Source organism: Chiroxiphia lanceolata, chromosome 3 (genome assembly GCF_009829145.1).
Source record: "Chiroxiphia lanceolata isolate bChiLan1 chromosome 3, bChiLan1.pri, whole genome shotgun sequence".
NCBI classification, from domain to species: Eukaryota; Metazoa; Chordata; class Aves; order Passeriformes; family Pipridae; genus Chiroxiphia; species Chiroxiphia lanceolata.
The window spans coordinates 16,613,574-16,634,810 of NC_045639.1; the positions used below are offsets into that span (position 1 = coordinate 16,613,574).

The 21,237-nt window shown below is 43.5% G+C and overlaps 1 protein-coding gene across 2 annotated transcripts in view; it reads right to left on the bottom strand.

Moving 5' to 3' along the window:
- Positions 1-20,688, bottom strand: part of LOC116785052 (calpain-14-like) — a 32,363-nt gene extending 11,675 nt beyond the window's left edge. Inside the window, exons 1-12 of one of the 2 annotated variants that reach the window (XM_032684216.1) lie at positions 19,381-20,688; positions 12,554-12,911; positions 9,985-10,054; positions 8,935-9,053; positions 8,209-8,345; positions 6,889-7,063; positions 6,105-6,170; positions 4,625-4,710; positions 3,273-3,347; positions 2,466-2,629; positions 1,608-1,771; positions 888-899 (exon numbers count right to left, since the gene is read on the bottom strand). In XM_032684216.1, the coding sequence (XP_032540107.1) occupies positions 888-899; positions 1,608-1,771; positions 2,466-2,629; positions 3,273-3,347; positions 4,625-4,710; positions 6,105-6,170; positions 6,889-7,063; positions 8,209-8,345; positions 8,935-9,053; positions 9,985-10,054; positions 12,554-12,911; positions 19,381-19,436 (1,482 nt within the window). In that variant the 5' untranslated portion in view covers positions 19,437-20,688. Of the gene's footprint in view, positions 1-887; positions 900-1,607; positions 1,772-2,465; positions 2,630-3,272; positions 3,348-4,624; positions 4,711-6,104; positions 6,171-6,888; positions 7,064-7,240; positions 7,299-8,208; positions 8,346-8,934; positions 9,054-9,984; positions 10,055-12,553; positions 12,912-19,380 lie in introns of those variants that run through there. The other variant, XM_032684217.1, reaches the window with a different exon arrangement.
- Positions 20,689-21,237: the final 549 nt, after the last annotated feature.

Genomic DNA, 21,237 nt, shown 5'->3' on the forward strand with positions numbered 1-21,237 from the left:
CACTGTCACCTTCTGATCTTGGCTGTTCCTCAAAACATTTAGTCATTTTACTCTGCAGCCTCATGGGGAGAGGCTATGCCTCTTCCTTTGCCAGTATTTTTCTTACTAATAGAGCAATCTTTCTTCTGAAAGGTTCAGGGTTACTCTTCCTCATGCCCCTTATGTTAAATTCAAAGTTTTTATATTCCAGTCAATACTTGGTTGACAGTAGTTCCAATACCTTAGATGCCCTCGGCTTGCCATCTCTCTGTATTGATCTTGGCAATCACTACAAACCTGAAATTAAAGTCCTGGCTGCCACCATTCCCACTCAGGTGTGACAGAGGAGTGTGCTAGGGCCACACCCAGACCCACCCCCTCTGCCAGCAAGTTTACCTTACTTGTAACCTTGATAGTGCACAAAATATTTAAGTCAGGAAGGCATGGCATCTTACCTCATAGTTACCGTGCTGGAAATACAGTAACTAGGAACACAATTGTGCTGCCCTAACCATACACCTAAATTAGTTCTTTGCCAGCCCAAATTTTCATTTAAGAGGTGTTCTGAGCAGTAATGGAGTGGAAGATAAGCCCTTAGAAGACAAGAGGAGCTAAACCTTTCCTTGTTAACACTGAGACCACTTCTAATACCTTTGAAGACCCATTATAGGACCTGAACAACCAATGTCCCCTTTTAAGGCCCCTGAGCCCTCCTGATATGGTAGCTTTTCAGAAGAGTCAGTGGATAGCTCTGCATTAGTAGTGCCTTGCTGTGGTGCCTCACTGAACTCAAATACTCACTGTCAGCCAAGGAACAAAGGCAAACACACTACCTTCAGTGTTGTCTTAATTGCTGCACCAGCTCAGGTGCCCCAGCAAACGGTCAGTAGTGGTGACAAGAGACTCACCTGTAGGTCTACCTGCAGGAAGAAAAGAAACAGAGCAACTGTCAGACAAGTTTGCTCACATAACATAGCCATGTCATTCCTGGGAAGCAAAGACCCCCAGATCCAGCTGGAGTCTTTTCCTGCAGAAACCTCAGTCCTTCCACCTGAAAACCCTTCCCCAGAGTCACCTCACTGTAGCTGTGCAAAATCACAGCAGCAACAAGAGCTGAGGCTCTGTTCAAGGGAGAAGGGTGGCTCTCAAGGCACTAGGATAAGCAGAGAACTGAGGAGATATCCACTTATCCCCAGACACACAGGGAACTAGCAGTATGCACACACGGACTGCTGCTACCTCATACTAGGAACACTTCTCAAGCACAATTTACCATTGCTGGAAATAATCTGAGGGCAGAGCTCTTCCTGCCTCAAAGTAAGGGCACTCCTGGCACCTTCTCCCAGCTGTTGCACATACTCTCAGAGAAAGGAAAATAAAAAGAGCATACTTTGAAGGAAAAGGCACTTCTCACTGCTCTGCAGGGTGACATGCAGCACACTGGAGAGGCAGTAAGTGGGACACAGAGCTGTGCTGTGATGTGTGAGGAGAGTGGGCGCAGGCAGAAGGAAAGAGCACAGAGCACCCTGGGCACAACAGAACTCTTCATCTGCAAAGCGCTACAATTTACAAGGCCTGGAAGTTTTCCTATGTGGTGAAAGCAAGAAAAGCAAAGCAATTCTTCACACCTTGTAGAGTAAAAATCCAATGAAAAGGTGAGGAGCTCGGTTCCGGTGTTTGCTGCTGTGTTTCTGCATCAGGGATATAACCACATTGCACGAATTCAGGCTTTTCTTACCGTCTTCAACTGGTAAAACATTCAGCCAGTACTGAGGGTTCATCCAAAAGTTGCCTAAGCAAAACAAGAAAAGAATTTTTATGTCATTTTCCCTCAAAAAATTGATTGCCAGCTTCCCACATGATACCTGGCATTGGACTGAATCGGTCACAACCTAGTCTGTACCTCTGGATGCCACAGGAATTTGATTTTAGGGTGCAGTTCACAAGTTTAGCAGTGTAACTATTATCTAAAACAGTAAAACGACCCAGGAACAAGGAACTATATTTCTGCTTACATGCAACTAAGAGCTCATCTTGTTTATAAATGTGTCACTGTTCCTGTATCACCTCTGGTATACGGGCTAGCTGACTTCAGACTCCACCTGTTCTGCTTCCAGAAGAGCTGAGCTTCTGCATTTCCCATTCACTTTACTTAAAATACCACTCCCTGGAGGTGCTGAGGATGCAAATTTTAACAGACAAGTTTAATGCCCTAAAGCAGAACAGTGTTGGCAATTGATCCCGTGATTCTGCAGCTCATTTCATGCTATAATCAACCCACTGCCCTATGTTTGCAAGTGATGCATTTTCTGTGATAGCAGAAGGCAATCAAAGTCCTTCAGCTGCTTATTTTTGATGTTGGTGTGGAGGCTTAAGCAGGAAGCTCATATTTCTGTTGTCAGTTTTATGCTAAGAGGTATAAGGTGCTAGTAACTGAGTCAGCAGAGCATCCAAATGTCAGAGTCATCCAAAAGAGCACCCCTCACCATTACAGAATCCCAGACTTCCTCCTGCTGTACTTCCTTTAACCCATCTCCCACTCTTCAGGGAATACATCCACTTTTTCCCATCTTCCTGGCTCATCAGGTCTGGAGTTAGTTTACAGATCATCAGATCTACAAAATGAATCTGAAAATCTCGCAGAGACATCCTGGGAAAAGAGTGCCAAGAGACATCTTGTCAGCAGTTTAGTTTAGTCCATATGGCTCATAAAAAGAAAAGGAAAGGGAGCAGGGAACGTCGAAGCCGCACCATTCTGCGTTACATATGGTAATGCTCATATTTTATTAGGTAGTAAAGAAGAGAGTGTCTGCTCCAACAGCAGCATCTAGAAGTAGCAAATGGACGACTAAAACTTCAGCAAAGGATAGCAGCACAGAGAATAAAATAATATTGCCATCAAAGGGAATGCAGTGAAATTACGGGGCAGCAACATTGCCACCTCGTGGCAGAAGCTATGGAGAAATCACGGACAAACACCAGGCAAGCAAGAGCTTCCCAGAGCTATGTTAGAAATAAAAGGCAGGACAACAGCTCCTGAAAGCTGCCGATTTTCTCCAGCAGCCCCCGGAGACCTGGCTTCTCCCTCGCTCCTGCCACTGAAAAACCGTGCATCCATGTCAGCACAGCTACTGCTTCTCACATCATCAGGCAGAGGGGAACAAGAGAGCAAGCATGGGCTGGTATGAAGCAGATCACCTATGCCTCCACCTAAGTGCCAAGGTGCTGCTTCATCTCCAGGTGCAGCCCCAGAGCTACTGGCGGAGAGGAGAGAGGCAAGACTGTGCCATTACCAGAATTCTCCATCTTCCTTCTTTTTCCTCAGCAAAATCTTCTCCTTCGGGCTCAGCAGCTCCCACTTGTAAGAGCTAAGGGGAATAACATGAGATGACTAACCAAATGTGGCCTGAAATTCAAGGTAGAGTACATTGCTCTCCTCTGTCAAAAGAAGCCAAATACCTGTCCCCACATATCACCATGTTTATCTCCCACTAAAGAGAGGCTCCTACGCCTTCAGCCGTATGAAACTCTCCATGACCACTCTGGGTCCCATGAGATGTAGCTAAATGGCTCCAGTTTTCTCCAGCAGAAGCCAGAAATGCTCCATTTCCATCAGCCAGTCTACTCACTTGAACATGCAGCTTCCAAGTACTTAAAATATAAAAATTTAGACCTGCTTTGTTGGTTAATTTTCTATCAAAGGGGACATAATAGGAAGAGTGTTTGGCATAATGAATGAATGACTAGGACAGCACAAGAGGCAGCTGGGAGTCGTTTCAAAGGCAGGCCTACAGTATGTTGCTCATTATGCTCTTCAACAGGAACAGCTGGTGTGTTGTCATTATGTGACAGACATGCATCAGAGAAGTTACAGCTCTGCAGACAAGGTGAAAGTCACACACATTCCCAATAACCTCTGTACTCTTCTTTCCTTTCTACCCACATGAGCCTCATCAAACAGAGCCTGCACAGGGAGTGAAGTGAAGCTTGGAAGAAAGAAACATGCTCCATTTTAAAGAGGAACTGGACACAAGTTTACAGTTGCCAGTGGTCTAGAATGCAAACCACTGTCTTTCATGGATCCCAATTAAAAAAAAAAAAATCAGGTAGCTGCAAATACAGGGCCCAATTTGCCTCACTGGTTGCTTCTTCTGATCTCATACCCAATTGTATTCCTGAAACAGCCAGAACAGAGGAATCCTTTGCAGCCAGCCAATTCCTGCACTTTGTAGCCTGTGGAGGACTTTGCACAGGCCCTCCCGTGATAAATGACTGTGTGTCCTGAAACATGCTGTTTGTTTAGAGCCTCCTGCCCAGCTGTCTGTCACTTTGCATGCCATCCAGATCACAGCAACGTGGTCAGCGTCTGACGTTCATATTATGTTTCCTCTGGTATTCAGTGAATGGAAAACGAGAACTGATCTTGTTGAAGCTGTGTGTGTGAAGTGAGCCCAGCTACGTAAGCACTATTTGTTGGAGACACACAAATCTATTGAGTCATTGCTTTGACACCAGAAGGTCTTTGCAAGCAACTGTTAGTTATCTGAACGCTGCCCTCAGCATTCATGCCTGAAGATGGCAGCATCTTTCCTCCAATAAACTTTTCCTCCCCCTCGGCATCATACCTTTCCTTTTTTCAACTCACCTGTCACTCCAATCTCCTTTCCATTCAATTTTCCCCCATGGATTTCTCAGTCTCACTAGGTTTTCTGGTCCATATTGACAGGTCACCTGCAGAAAACAGTAACACTGTGCTTACCAAGGTCTCAGCAGTTCTCATCTGGTTTGAGTCATTGTTCTGTGTCAAATATTAACAATTATTTTGTTTGTTCTCATAGATGCCAGCAAGTATGATGATAAAAATCTATGAATATGCAACTCAGAATGCCGGCAACACAGAGATTCAGATGCTTCATCTTAACATTCTGAAGTGATACCAGAGACATCACAGATTCCAAATGTAGAGGTTTGACTGTAAATTCCTCTTCCTTTCCAACATCTGTTCATTGTGCACTCATATGGGGGCAAGACTGTACTACTGTGAAAGCCAAGTCCTACCACAGTGCAATGGCACAGCACAGTGCAGTCCCCCATGGGTCACCACATAGGTCAGTGCCTCCTGAACTGGGATGCCATGGTGGGAGGAAAGGGAGCCAGGCCAGCCAGGGACTTTGTTGGCAGCACACAGCAGAAAAGCTGCCTTCACATTGGTTCCAGATGCTGGGTCAGTCCCTTAATGCTGCCTGGCTCTTCATCCCATCAGAGGAGCCACAATGGCAGACATGTCGCTGATAAACTCCATACCCAAAATCTTCCTGCTCCCCCTGTGGGAGACACAGATGTACATCACCCAGCTCACAGTATTTCTTCCAACTTTCCTAGTATCTCTTGCTAGAGGTACTGAACATACTTTCACCTACATGTCCAAAGCCCCACAAAGTCCTTTGCCATCCTTGTCAACCTGCTTTTAAGGCTGGACAAGATAGTCATCCACCAACCCAGGAGGAGAAAGTTTGAGTTTTCTCACAGGCCTTGGGATCTATTATTTCACTGTCCTTTACCTCTAGACAAATATCTTAGAGGGACTCTCAATGATACTTCTGCAGATCAGTGGGGTCCACCTGCACTCTCTGCACAGGGGCCCAGTTTGGTTCCCTTACTCCACCATTGACTCACATTTCCGTTTGCAGTCTTTCATATTTCGGCCCTTCCATCTTTACTTCTCTATGGCCTCTCCTTTGACTTCAGAGGAAGGCTTTTTATTCCAAGTAAAAAGCACATCCCAAATTTCAGCACATCCTCCCATCAGCCCCAAAGTCCAGTCCTTTCATCCTTAGCAGCTAAGATGCATTTGTAGGTGATGGTCTCAGCAGAGCCCTATGAATCATTCCCACCCTTAGAGATATGTTGATCCATAACCATTGTCCTTTATGCCAAGACCTTGATACTAAAATGTACACACTCAAAAGTGAATCTTAACAAAGCACACAGTCTCTTTTAGCCTTAGAAAAGAGCACTGGGGAGGAGGTACCATAGTTGCTCTGATTAATGGTTGAACCTATGACTGCAATAAAAATTGCTGATACCAAATAAACCTGGACCCAGGACATTAGGGCTAGTCTTACCTTTCTAATACCAGTTACTGTGTAGGCATGGCCAGCAACAAGCCCATTCTTCAGGACCTTTGTTGTCTGTATAAAAGGAAGAGAAACAGAAGGAAAATAAACCTTTTATTCTATCTATACTTAAATGGCAGACTCATACCAATACCAGAGACCTGTACCTATGTCAGCAATGACTCTCAAAGCAAATGGAGAATGGTTTGAACTGAAAATTAAATGAATAAATAAATTGAAGCTCTTAACAGCCATATTTCGCAGTATGCTTGGATTTGAAAGATTGATTGGGAAGGTCCTTTCCTAAATTGTGGATCTTTGGCTAGAGACCATCTCACTTTCAAAATGTCCAGGAGGTTAGGTTTTGATTTTCAGAATATTAGAGTTTCCCAACAGCTGAAGCGTTAGCATAAGGCTTGGAAGCCAGGATTTGAGCTTATGTTCTGAACCGCACACCTCTCTGCCTTAGCTGTAAGTTTATTCCATGTGTGTCTGTGCCTCACTGGACAATCTGTAAAAATGGAAAATTTCTTTAGCAAAAACGGGAAAATACAGTAGGACCTCATTTAAATGGAGGTTCTGTGATAGATATTCCTGAATATAACAACAGGCATCTGAGGGCAGCAGGGAATCAAGCCGTGTAGAAAGTTTAACATTAAGAATGTGACTTCTACAGAAAGTCACGTGTGGCAGCTTTGATACATTTTGAGTCACAATGACTAGCTGAGCAGCAGTAAAGAGGTCTGGAAAGGCTTTTAGCTGTAAAGCCATTTGACATCACTCCGAGTCTCACCCCTAAGTGTGTTTGACAGCCCATGAGAGATCTACTGTAGGTGGCTCTTGTCAGGATACCCCACAGATCAGGAGGAGCTTCTGCAAGCTTGATCCTTGTATTAACACCTCCTGTAAAATCCACCAAGGCTTCTGAAACTTGCCCAATCTGCAGATCTTCATAGGAGCCATAAAGTCTAGCAAAAAATGACATCAATATATTCTTTGGATTATAGTCACAGATGACAGGTTGAGGATAGTGTGACAATGAAAACATACAAAAACAGTGTGCAAAAAGCAAAAGGAAGGCTGTAACTCATGTTTAATTTTAGGGCAATCTTTGCATTTAGGAAGAGGAGAATCTAGAAAATTACCTCCAAGACTGGCCACAGTCTGAAAGGTACTCTTCACTCACTGTCATCCCTCACTGCTCTGTAATGAGAACATGCCTATCACAACACCTTTGATAATTCTGCCTTAGCAAATGTTGCCTGAATTTATCACCAGACAGTGTGCTGTATCTAAAATATAGTACCTTGAAAGGCACACTCTCTTGAGAGCTCAGTCTCCAGTCTGATTGTCTTTACCATTGCAGTGCAACTTTCTCCAGTCTTTTTGTTCTAATGCTAACACCAAATGAAAATTACTGAACTTTCTCACCTTTACTGTGATCTTTCTCTGAACGTTAACTAGGATTTTTCCCTGCTCTGCAGAGATTACTTCAGCCCAATATCAACAAACTCCATCAGTTATGCCTTGTTGTTTTCTTCTTAGTCATATTCTACCACTAAAGTTTAGCATTGTAGACAAAACACTCTGGAGAGAAGCCAGTGTTCTCACCGTGACATATGACTTGTTACATGCCTCAGCTTTGGGGGACGTGAGAGCAGGAGCTTCTACCAAAACAGAGTACAATGCTTCAGCAGACCTCCAAAATGAAAATCCTTGGAGGTTTCTCACACTGATAATACATCAAAGGAGGCATCAGAAATCATTCACCTTTGAAAATCCTTATCGGTGGCCTTCAGCTTCTCTACAGTATTTACAAAGAAGGCACCAGGATAGACAATACACTGCAAACAGTGATAACACTAAGAGGACAACCCCCCACAACAGGTCTGTTTTCACACCTAAACCCTGGGATTTAAAGTCAGGGGCCTGGATTGGTAACAGCTACTGCAATGGCAGCTTTTACTGGGTAATAATAGAAAGATGAGAACCATTTATTACACTCCAAATATAGCAAGGCCTACAAAATGCATTTGTAAACAAGAACAAACTGCATAGGCACCAACCAACATATTTTAGAGACTATTTGCATAACTTGGAATGAGTCACTTACTTAGCATATGCCTTCTCCAGAAGGGCTCCCCAGAACACGTTCTTATAGACTGAGGAAACAAAGACCAGCTCCCCCGCCTCGTTCACCGGCAGGAGATCATCAACCACCACGTCAACCCATTCTCCGAAGTGCCAGAACTGTCAGGAGAAAGGAATGAGCTGATGTTTCCCTTAGAAGGGACCTCCCCTTGAAACAACAGGAAAGGCAAGATAGCCTAGCTGTGGGCACAGAACAAGCTGCTGTGGGTCAGTGGGACGTGGGAAAGAGACGATTCCTCAGCCCCATCTGGGCAGAGGAGCAAACAAAGCATATATTATGTGTACAAGGAATAAGCAGGGAAATAAGCCATAGTTGGACTTCTGGGGAAGGAATTCCTAATTGCAGGGTAGCACAGTTGCATCAAGAGTGGGCAAAAGGGTAGAATGGAGCAGATGTGCTCAGGTCTGCTGACCGCTACCACTCTGAAGAAAGGGTTTTGTCCGTGTTAAAATACGGGTAGGGCACAGCTGGAGGAAATGGACAAGTGGAGGGGTATTCTCAGAGCAACTTGCAGGTGATTCACTGCCTGCACGGCTTTGTGGGAGGGGTGATGGGCTGCTCTCCAGGCTGGGATACCCTCTGGCCACTTGCCCCTGGCCAAGGGGAAGCACATACATCTAAGGGTGTGACACTAAACATAGCAGAGGATTCCTGAAGATCCCCTGCAATCTGGGGGAGCAGCTGTACCCGGAAGTGGAAAATGCCAGCGTATTTTCTCTCAAAGCTCTGGTTTTGTGGCACGACTGCAGCCAAGATGTCCTGGTGGAATGTCAGGGCTTCCAGGGCCGCCAGGAACCAGCAGTTCTCTGCGCCAAGACAAACGGACACATGAGTTGGCTGAAAAGTGAGAGCTGTCAGCCAAGTTCAGGAACACCACCAAGATCCTAGCAGAAGAGTTGTTGTGCTGATGTCTTTACAATTATAACAAATCATACACAGAAAATTAGACAATCCAGACGTGTGCTTTACCTAACCAAACCATGACTGGATTATTATTGTTCTCTCATGACATTTTCATTTGGATACTGTTTGGTTACATAAGAAATTTAGCAAGCAATAACTGTCAGTGGAAACACTCTAGTTTTTACTGACATTGTGTCAGTTTTTTTCTCTTCTCTATAAAGGAACACTATTAAAAAAAATTTTCCATTTTTCTCTGAAAACATTTGCTTTTCAGAAAAGAAAAATAATCTCCAGTGGATCTCACATGCAAAACTGTACTTATCAAACTTTGTTTTTAAGGACTTAAAGCACTAAAAAATAATTTAGTCCCATCTCTACCTCTTTTGCAGGTGACAATATATCCTTTTACTTTAGGCAACACAGGCATAAAATTATTTTTCTAACTTCAAGGCTGCGAAGAGAACACACTCATACTAAGTATTAGGTACAAAGACAGCAAAAGTCCTGCTTCTGTGGTCCCTGTTTAATTGTCAAGCAGCAACACCACAGACCAGTAAAAGCACAGGATCACTTCCTATTAGCATGCACAGAAGCAACAGAGAGTGGTGAGTTCAGTTTGTGGAGACACCACTCATGCCTCAAATCCCACCTCAAAGCTTGCCAGTTTTTTTACTGAGGCTATCCCATCTTAATTGCTTCATCCACACCATGACAAGTGAAGGAAGGAGAAAGACACCTTCTATTTCTATGCCAAGTTTTATACAATCAAACTTCCATGCAAAATGTTATCTTCTATAAGAATACTTAGATATTTATACAAAGGAGTTTCCTTACCCACCAGTCCTTGGCAGAGATCAAGTTGCTTTCTGTTTGCAGCATAAAATACTGGACTTTTGTGCAAAGCCTGGAAAGCACACACATACACACACACACACAAAAAAAATAGGTAGAGAGTCAAGTAAGTAACATCAGCTGATTTAGGTTGAAAGTCAAGGATTTTCTGTGTGCAGAGCTGCAATCCCATAACATGGGAAATCCAGTGAGTTCCTAGCCTAGGATGTCAAAACCTCATGGACATGTGACACAAAACATTCCCTCTGCCTTTTCAAAATACTTGTATTTCAAAATACTTATGGTCCCTTTGTCCCAGCAGACACTGTTCAAGTATAAATCTAGTGTGATGTGCTCTGGCTAACCTGACACCAGCCTGGGCGCACACTTGTGCTTGGTCTACATTGAATTTGGTCTCCAGCATAAGTCACCAGTGCTCACCAGTTGCATCACCGTGGGTTTCTATGAACACCACACTGAGAAGCAAACCTCTCAAATATGCCAGTCCTGCTCCTCCATACAAGTTTCAGCCAAAAGAGGTTACAATGGCAGAGCATAACTGTTCAAACTTTCAGCTAACCTGACAGACATCTCCTTAATTTGACTGACACTTGGGCTACAGACCGATGGCTGCTACAGAAATTCCTGTTTCTGTGACAAGAGCAGGTTCAGAGAGAAATAATGTTACTTTTTTCCGTTCACAAGTGCCTCTGGGGTTAAATTAATAACCTAAGTGTCAAACTTACATTTCACTCGAATGACCCAGAAATTGCTCAAGCTAAGTTTCACACTGTTGGCTTCCCCTACAGGCAGTAGCAAAGAAATGGCAAACCCTCAGAAGGCAGTTACAGTAATTAGACACCAAGCCCTGTCCTTGGTGAATTTGGGTGTTCAGTTTGCAGGCCATCAGTCACAGATGCAGCAAGCTACAAGCCTGCAGGGTGAACAGAAAAATCTCACCATCTTCTCTGCAGCACAGGGACTGAAGGATACACAGCATCCATCCTCAGAGAGCCTTTGCTCTGCTAAGTTCAGCATACAGAGCAAATGGCAGCCTTCTTCACAGGACAGTTTTAGAATCATAGAGTCATAGAATATGCTGAGTTGGAAGGGACCCATCAGGATCATCAAGTCCAACTCCTGACCCTACACAGGACACCCCAAGAATCACAGCAGAGCAGCAGAACAGTGCATTGAGAGACAGAGGTTTCAAGTCCATTCCAATATCTGTGGGATGGAGGGACACCTGAAGGGCTTTGTAGAGGCTAGGACTCATGCTGACTTTACTCCCTAAATCCCTCTATGCTGATATAGCTGCCTGAGCCACAGTGCCCAGCACAACCCAGCTCAGGCCCCTGAGGACTACACTCTTCCTCCACCTGCAGATCCTGACTTAACACGAACCATCTGAAAGACTGAATTATGTATGAAACTCTAAGAATGAGGGCTGCTCTTCCCAAGCTCCCCTGCTTGCTTTGCAAAGATGCTTCTACCTTCCTGGTGAGTTTCATGAGTTTTGGAAAAACTCAGCTCTTATGAGAAATTGTTTAAGTCTGACAAAGCATGACAGCTAGAAAATAACTTAGCTTGGAGCTGCTATCTGCTACTACCTGGCAGAATTCCCTTACAGGGACAGTAATACATGGGTTCTGAAATTCTCATGTAATTTTTACACTGCTTTCAGGAAGATCTGATTGTCAATACTCTGTACAGTGCCTCAGAAAGAACAGAACTGCCACTGCCAGTAACAGGCCTTATCTAACTGTGCCAGGACCCTGTCTTGGCCTCTTAGACTTGTTATCTATCCATTTGTTATGAGAACTTGCTCTGTGACCTTGCAACCAGCTGTCTCTTGCTATGATGTTCAGTTTAAGCACAGGATACCAGCAAAGGCCTTGGAAATATCAGCACAGGTAGAAAACAAAGCCCCAAAGCTAAAACCAACTCACCAACTAATGGTCAGTTACTGGTTGTGGTAGAAGCTCAACCCTGAGAGCTGGGAAAACACTGCTCTAAGTACAATAGACTAAACAGTTTAGCAGGGGAAAAAAAAAACAGCCCAGCAAAAGGATAAGGCACCTGCTGCTGGCTGGGAAAGTAGCAGCCTCCAGTGTCAAAACAATATGTGCTCCATAGGAGAGAGAGGTTAAAGGCTAAGAACTATCTAGAATCTCAGATATCTTCTAAAAGGTCAGGATCTTGAATTTTGGAGAGAGGAACCACTGCCATGAGTACTGTCATCACAGAATCATGGTGGGATCACCATAGCTGTAAGCTCCAAGGAAACCAGCTCCACCTGCTCCCTTTGCTCTCCCTTCCTGCTCCAAGCATCACTGGATATAAAATGAATGAGGCTGGTTATGATTTTGGCCAACAAATGCTTCAAAGGCAATTATGAAACCGCACACCCCAGCTTCCAAAATGACACCTGATACAATAAATGTAATCTCTGGAGAAATTAAAGTACACCTAAATTAAAGTCTAAGGGTAGTCTGTTCAATGCTAAAACTATTTGCTGGCTATCAGCTGTAGTCATCGTCTTACACTACAGTACTCAATGAAAGTCACTTACGTGTGGCCTCTTCCACTGTAAATTTCGGGGTAGTTTTTTTAGCAGTGGTCCTGTTCCAATAGAGCTGATGTGAGCAGGGAAGTTGTTATCTATGAACAGGCATTTGTTCTTCAAGCACGACTCCAGCAAAGCCTGGTAGTTCTGCTGGATGGGAGGGGTGTGTTTTTGAAAGATACTCCTGCCTAAAGGCACAGGTGACTTATTTTTTTTCAAGCAGAGCAGAAAAGGCATGGTGATGTCCCCAATAACACCAGGATAATTGTTTTCCACTGAGGATTCTGCAGGGATCTCACACTGCACAGTTCTGCTAGGAACACTCAGTTTTCTGGGATGAGGTGTGTCTTCTTCAGAAGAATTCCTGATAATTAAAATAAGTATAAAAAGTCATTTTAATCGTGGCTTTTAAAATTTTCTCCCTAGCCAGCAGGGGTGAGTAGGGATAGTAGCACTCTCAGAAAAAGTGGGGACCCACCCAATTCTAATCTAGCACCTATCACTGCATTTTCAAGGCTTTACATTGCTGTGGATCTGAGTGAAATCAAAATGAGTGACCCCATTGACTTTTACTAGGGCTTTGAAGCCATACACATGGCTATTCTCAGTCTCTCTCTCTGGACTATTTTAGGCTCTCCAGGATATTTTCACAACATGTTGCTACATGAATGATAGTCTTTATTCAATCACATTCTGGTATGAAGATATTTCCCCTCCCAAGAAAAAAAAAAAAAGGCACTAGATAAACCAAAGACTAACAGAAAAATGGAATACATTAGGTGTTACAAAGCCATTACTCACACACCCTCGATAGTTATTTTGCCCTTTTTACCTCATTTTGGAGAATGATATGATCTCCCCCAAGAGATCACATTCCATCTTGCTGAATACCACAGATTCACACATGAAATGGCATGCCGAGGTATTTTTTTCCTTGTAACATTCAAGACAGATGTTTCTCATCCTCCCACTAAAAACAACAGAGTGATGTCCTAGCCCTTTTTTAATATTGGCAGCTATGTTAAACATTAGCATCAGCCTTTGCTGCAAGTGGTGGGCTCCTGGAAGAAATCATGACTAAAATCTCAGCAGGCAAATCACTCCCATCAGTGGTTACAAGGTGATCATAATCATAGTTATTACAGTGTTTTCAGTTATTACTATTACATAGTTATTACTGTTTTCAGGACTGAAAAAATTAATCGGTATGCAAAGTTTAATAAATTGTTCACATGGCATAATGATACAGTATTTGGATGGCTTCCCTGCAGAGGAGGCTCTTTGAGACTCAAAATCACTGCCCCAGGCATCTGGGAGGATGCTGGTCTCAGTTAGAAACCAGCTGACTGTTACTCCCATCGAAGTTGAAGGTCACAGGCATTCCCTGTGAGAAACCAAAAAACTCCAGATTGAGCTGTCCTCCCACACAGAGCTCTCATTTGTTATAAAACTACCCTACAACTGATCCACAAGGCTTGACCCTCAAAGGCAACCAAGAAAAAAATCTTCAAAATATAGCCCTGGAAACAAAAATTCAATTTTCTATTGTACAGTAGACATTTCAGACCTGAAAAAGTATCTAAGCGCCTAACAACTTGCTTACTTTTTCTCCAGATGAAAAAATACTGTCTCTACCTCCAAATTCTCCCTTTTTACAACCTTGGCCTTCATGGCTGCAACAACATGAGCAACAGACAGAGGTAGATTTAAGAGAAAAACAAGAGGAAGAAAACAGCCTGGAGAACAGCTGTATTTTATATAGACGGACAAAACATGTATGAAAAAGAATTTCTCGTTTTGCTGCTTTCCAGGAAAAGAAGTGGAGACCAATTGGAACACTTTGAGCTACACCGAAGAGCAAATATTTGAGACTTGATTTTTGGGTGTGCAGAGCATGTACAAAGCCTGATAAAATCATTTTAACCTTTTACCAGTTCTCACTTCACTCTGGCATTTACTTGAAAAAGAACTGAACTTCATATATAGGCTTTGAAACCCAGAGACAGTATGAAAAAACCAATGCTTTCGAAAACGGAGGTTTAAATCACCTGAATATATAGCCTTATTTCCAGTAAATTCAGCCAGCACCCCTGACTGTAACGGGGTGTAATCAAGTTAATGATGCAGCTACTCTGTATGTTTCGAAAACCTCCCAGCTGAACCTGCCTGTAGGTGTGTTGTTTTAAACTCTTTTCCAAATTACCTGGAAATCTTCAAACAAAAGAGGCAATGAAGCATTTTATGTGTCATGAACAGTGACTTCTTAGACACCTACAAGGTGTTGCACTTGTGTTTGGCTGCAGTCGTGTAGGAGCAGCCACCAGGTACAGTTGTATATGACTAGCCAGGGTATACCTGGAAATCACTGGTACTGCACTCAGCAATGGTGCTGACCCAGAATGAATCAGTGCCCTACTGTGTCCTCCCTCACAGGTGGAGCAGAGTGTGTGCATGCCTCTTCCAGCAATTAAAATTTCTAAGGGAAAGCAGCCAAGTGTAGCAGACAGCGTAGCTTCCATTTAAAGCTTTAGATGGAAGCCATGAGCCAGTAGGTTAAATGGATTTGATTCTGTATTCCTTGCATGTTTCCCTAGTTAGCATGTTTGCCATCTGATGTAAGTCCTTGCACTACATTAGCATCCTATGATCTCCCCTGATCTTTCTCAAGATCTTAAAAGCCCCATCCCTAAGTCTTAAGTTGAGAATCTGAAGTAGCCATGGAAAATCCTACACTTTTAGTAAAAGTAACTGGACCACGCGTGAATTCTCTCAGAGATTCTTACTCACTCTGAGAGGATTTATCTCAGGCAACGCTGGGGCAGTGGGCAATTTGAGGGCTAAACCTGGAGCTGACAGAGCTCAGCCCAGCTTTTCAGATTTAATAAAGACAATCCAAATCTGGGCTGAGAAGCTGCTCCTGATTGTGTGGAACAGAGTAAGTGTTTGCACGCAAAATAATAAATTTTAGGGTCAGCAGAACAAATTATGCAGGGCCATCTTTTACGACCATTCTTGTAATACAGCAGAACATTAGCTGCAGAAATTAGTAGTCATTAGTCAAAATGAAAATGTGAGTGTATTAGGCTTTGTTAATCTTTATTAGTCTCTAAACAACAGTAGTCTCTCTATATAAAAACAGCACTTGCAGGTACAACCTCTTTTATTAAACATAGTGGTGCATTTCAGAAAAAAAACCCAAACCCAAACCAAACCAAACCAAAACACAAAAACAAACAAACAAAAACATCAAACAAAGACAAAAAAAAAAAAAGAGAGAGAAAAAAAACCAAAACCAAAACCAAAGCCAAAAAAACTCAAAGCTGACTCCTGCCCTTCCTGTGAGCTTTTAAAGCAAATAGAAATATCCTGAATAGAAGCACTGATCTATGTTTTCTCACAAAATGAATGAATAAACAGACAGGTGGATGACCTTGCCCTGAATTTCCTGTGCTTGGATTATTGGCCCAAAAGTTGATGAACACCTTCTGGTGCTGAGACTTTCAAGGCCAAGCAGTGAACCTGCCCCAGAGCCTCCCACTGATCTTAAGAAAAAGTCTGGATGGCTTTCAGAACTTCAAACAATACCTCTCTGACCAAAGATAACTTTTAACAACTCTGGTTGACAATTTAAAATACATATTCTTTGCTGCACTAATTGTCCAAGCTACATCGAAATCAGTGGAAACATGAAAATCCTATTTAGTCAAGATCTGTCCTTTAGCACTTAAGGTTACAACCCATTCATAAGGATCCCAATCATAAGAGATTCTGACTGCTTACAACTCCCATTAGAGACAGATGAAACTTTTGATCTCTGCAGAATACTTAGTGATCAAGTATCAGCTGAATTGGCTCTAAACAGCAAAAATGAGGAAACAAGGATGCACAAAATCTGGGATAGCTAAAACACCAGCCTCTGTTCCCAACCATTTGGCAGACAGAAGTGTTGGAACTGTGACATGCAGGGCAGCTGATGTGGCTCATCCAGCTGCTTTAAATCACACCAATTCTTCTCATGTTTGCTGATAAAAACTTTTGCCTTTCTCTTCAACACTTCCAGAGAAAAGTACAGCAGCAGCTGCTGCATTCAGCATGGCAAGCAGCATTGTATAACTAATACCCCCATCTGATCCCAGAGGACAGCTTCATCTTAACACCATGCCATGGTGACAGAGTTATATTCCTTTCAAACCCCTGGAGAATCCTAACCCTGTACTAGCCCGAGATGCCTGCTGAATGCCAGCACCAGATCCCTCTTACATAGAGTTTGGTGTTTGATGTCCTACCTTCTCCAGGTGTGTCCTCACAGCAAAGGATAATTGTTCCACTGGTAGTGATGCCTGTTGCTTATAAATAGTATATATGTTATCTCTAGCTATGTGTGTATTTATGCTTTCTCGTGTGTGCATGTTTATATATGTCTTGCATACGTAACCCCAAGAGCTTGTCCTAACCTATCAAACACTGTGGTAGAAGCAGGAGGTGGGGAAAAAAAGCATATTGAGTAATGACAGAAAATTTCTTAATAGTTTATACAAACTGTTCCACAGAAGACATGAAAGAACAGGTCATCACGCAGACTACCATTTGACTCACCCATCGCTTCAGTGGGCAGCAGTTTCCTCGTTTCATTATTCAAAGCACAATACTCCAAATTTCTCCGTATATGACTGACAAGGTAGAACAGGAAGATATGTTTAACTGTGTCTTAACACATTTTAACAGGATTTCTGTTTTCAGGTAAGTAAAAGTTCAGAGGAAATACCCTCAAAACCCCATTTCTACTCAGAACAGACAGGGATATGACACTTTGTCAATCAGTAAATCATAACAATATCTGCAAAGAACACTGATGTAAGATTGAGGGAGGAGTATGTCCTATAACAGCCAAAACCATTCAAGAGTTATAGGAGAAACGGCCGAGTTTCTGCACTGCAAGGATGGTGAAGGGCTCAGATGATTTTTCTTTCCAGCACTATTACAGACTTCACATCAGTCAAGTCCCCCATGTGTTTTCTTTGCTGTACAGTTTCAAGGAATGAATTTTCAGGAAGCAAGCATGCTTCCCACCCACTGTGTGTACATTATCCAAGCCCACATTCTCCACTTGTGGAGGCACATCTGGGTACCGGCACCTTGTTCCATTCCAGGCAATGAGGAGGTAAGAGCAGCATGGAGAGAGTAGGGAAAAGGACAGTGTGCGTGTACCAAGACACCTGGAAGAATGGTGGGAGAAAGATTATGAGAAATATTTCAGAGGAATATGAAGCAGCAGTGAGGGCAGGAGGGAAAGGCAGCAGCTTTCTGAGTTGTAAAGGCAAAGCAATGAGTGAGGAAAGGGATAGATTATGCTGGAGACAATTTTATGTCTCTATATAGGCCATATGGCAGGCAGTTGAGAATTTTGATCTAGCTGAACCAGAGGAAACTCTCCTTCCCTTACTTATCAAATTAGTCTATTTGCTTTAATTCTGGGGGCCTGCTGTGCCTTCCTCTCCCCTCTTTCCTTTCCCACACCCCTGGTTATTCCCCTGTTGAACCCATCGCCACCTGAATTTTTGACACTATCTACTCAGGTTTCATATTCAGTAATGAACAAACAGTGGTAGTAACTGCACTGGCAGGAAGTGAATTTTACTGAACTACACTGCTCCCACAAGCTTCTTGAAACTGTTGAAATGTTATGGACTGAGTCACCGCCTCTTTTCAAATTCAGTGACTTGCTAATGTCTCCATCCTCAGATGTTCTTTTGTAGGAAGTAAACCTGTCCAACCTAAGGCAGCAGATAAGCAAACACACACGTCACCATTTCACGTGAAATGAGTTTCAGTTATACAACATTGTGTTTCGCCCCCAAAAACAAAATTTCATTCTGAGTGCAAATACTACGTGACTTAGTCCAGCCTCACTGACTTTCTGCAAAGGGGAAGTGAATCTTTTCCAGCAAGCCACTCTCTCCTGGTCAAGGCGAGCATCCAGCTAAGTGACTGCCAGCCCTGTTACCAACAGCAGGGACACTACTGAGAAACTACAGAACTAAAAGTTTAATTCATCACAGCTTTAAAGATAAAAGACAAATTCAATGGTAGATGACAGTTGCAGACCCCCATCAGTATCAGATACAGGTATGCCCTGAGCACTGCATTAGAGTGACTTCTGTGCAGGGGAGTCGAGAGAGAGTCTTTACATTTGAATGGCTAAGAAACATGCAAGAAAAACAACTGTTCTTCCAGCAGTGACTTCAAGTGAAAAATCATCATTTGGAAAAAAATATTTAATTGGTTTTGTTCTTTTTCTACTTGCAAAATTTAAAAAATGTAAATTATTTAAAAAGAAAACTTACTAAAGATTGCACTATAAGACCAATCTGTCAAACAGAAAACCATCCATTAAAACACCTCTGTTTAAGAAATTAAAAAGAATAAAAAATGAAAATGGATTAAAACTTTCAGTTTGATTCTAGCAGAAAGAAAACCCTAATTATACTCTAAATTTCCTTTCCTAATTTTACTTCCCTTTGTTTTTGGCAAGCTCTATACTTCAAGGTAAAGAGCATTCTTGAGGAAGTCAGCCTCAAATGGCTAAGAAAACAGAATGAAAAATAAATAAAATTGTGCAATATTTGTGAGATACCTAAAGAAAATCTGTAAAGACTGTCAAGTTTTGTTGTGATCTGACCCAATGATAATGAACACAAAGGAATGGGACTCTGTTCAGACAAGGTAAGGAAACATTTTTTTTTGGCTGTTGGGTACACATATTTATGATTAGTGCAATTTAATGATTAATATCCTCATTTTGTAAATGGGGAACAAGCGTGCTTGTACCATACCTGTAGCAGTAGGCTCCCACAGTCTGTACAACAGAAACCTTGCCTTGCTCCCCCATTCATTGCATTCAGGAAGGGCATCAAGGTGGCCTGGGGAGATTTACAATCAAAGGCTTCCTGGCCTGACCTTTACTTGGCTCCGAGGATAACACAAGCAAGCACCAAAGAGACTCCATATATAGCTGTAGAAATGCCAGAGTGGCGCTGGAGGAGCACAGCCCTTAAATGGCAGAATTATCTAGAAGATGAAAGCGATTTTTTTTCCTACAAAATAAGCAATTCTTGCCAAAACACGTTGAATTCTATGGGGCCTTTCATTTTCAGGAGTTTTCACTGGAAAGGAGTCATCAAATTCTTAAGGCCAAAAGTCTCTATTTATAAAACTAAATAAATGAGGGAAATTAGTCTTAAGGAGGTTTTAAAACATCAGTTCCACTTTCAGATTAGCTCTAGGCATTGGCAGGAAAGCAGAAAAGCCTGACCTTCAGAAAATACAGTCAGTTTGCTATGTTCTTCCAGAAAAAGAAAACTGGTCCCTGGAGTCATCCCTTGCACCTCATGGGTCAGGCCATGCCACAGAGCATAGAAGTGCCTGGGATCAGCCAGGAGGAGCAGCTGGGAACAGCCAGGGAAGTGTCTGCTCCTGCAGCCAGAGGCACAGAAATGGACCTGGATCATTTTCCAGGCACAGGGCTGCATGCACCTCCATGTGTCCCCCTACCCATTAAAAAAAAAAAAAAAAGCTTGAAAAAATGCCATGAAAAAATGCCATGAAAAAGATGCACCACTGCCTCTGCTTGCACAAGCTCCAGGCTCCTCCCAACCATAAATGGCTGGGAAAGGGCAGGAGTCTGCCCCATGGAGGGCCAGCTTCCAAAACTGCCTCTTGCCACATTTCTCAGACCCATGGGATGGACTCAAGCGAAAAAGCCATTAGGAAATATTCTAAGAAAAAAAACCCTGCTCTGCGCAGTGGAGATGAGGAGAGCCTGGCAGCAGGGCGTCGCGGCTGACAGCTGGCCCTGGGGACATGCGGAGCCACAGGCTGCTGCTGGTGGCTGTCCTGTCAGCTCTCATTGCTGGAGGAATAAAGGAGAGGGGACAGCAGATAATCTGCCCGTCTCATGTGCTTAAATGGTGAACTCCTCCAGGCACAGCCAGAGTCGCAAGCACCCGGGAAGCGAGGGGCAGCAGCAGTGCAGCCAAATCATGGGGTTGGGGAAGGAAGAGTTGAAGAGATGACTCAAAGGGGACCTTATCAATGTGTATAAATATCTACAGGGGGGAGTGCCAAGAGGATGGAGCCAGGCTCTTCTCAGCAGTGCCAAGCAATAGGACAAGAGACAATGGGCAGAAACTAATGCACAGGAAATTCCACACGAATATGAGGAAGAACTTCGAGTGACCGCACACTGGGACAGATTGCCCAGAGAGGTTGTGGAGTTTCCCTCACTGGGGATATTCCACAACCGTCTGGACACAATCCTGTCTCGTGTGCTCTGGGATGGCCCTGTTTCAGCAGGGAGGGGGCACCTGCTGTGGTCCCTTTCAACCTGACTCCTTCTGTGATTCTGTGAAAGGCTGGAGGTGGCAGCTCTCAGAAACAGCCGACTCCGTCTCAGATCTGCACTCGCAGATCTGGTTAATTTTAGTGGATTTTTAAGGTTTATTTTAAAGTGAGGTTGAGAAAGGGAATAAAATGGCGGCCGGGCCGCATAGCCTCGAGGCGGCCCCCAGGGGGCGCTGTGGGAGCCGGCCCTTCCCCGCAGTCCAACATGGCGCCGCCCGGCGCGGCTTCACCCGCCGGGGAGAACGGGCGGCGCCTGCCAGGAGCCGCCGACTTCCGGCGCCGGCCCCTTT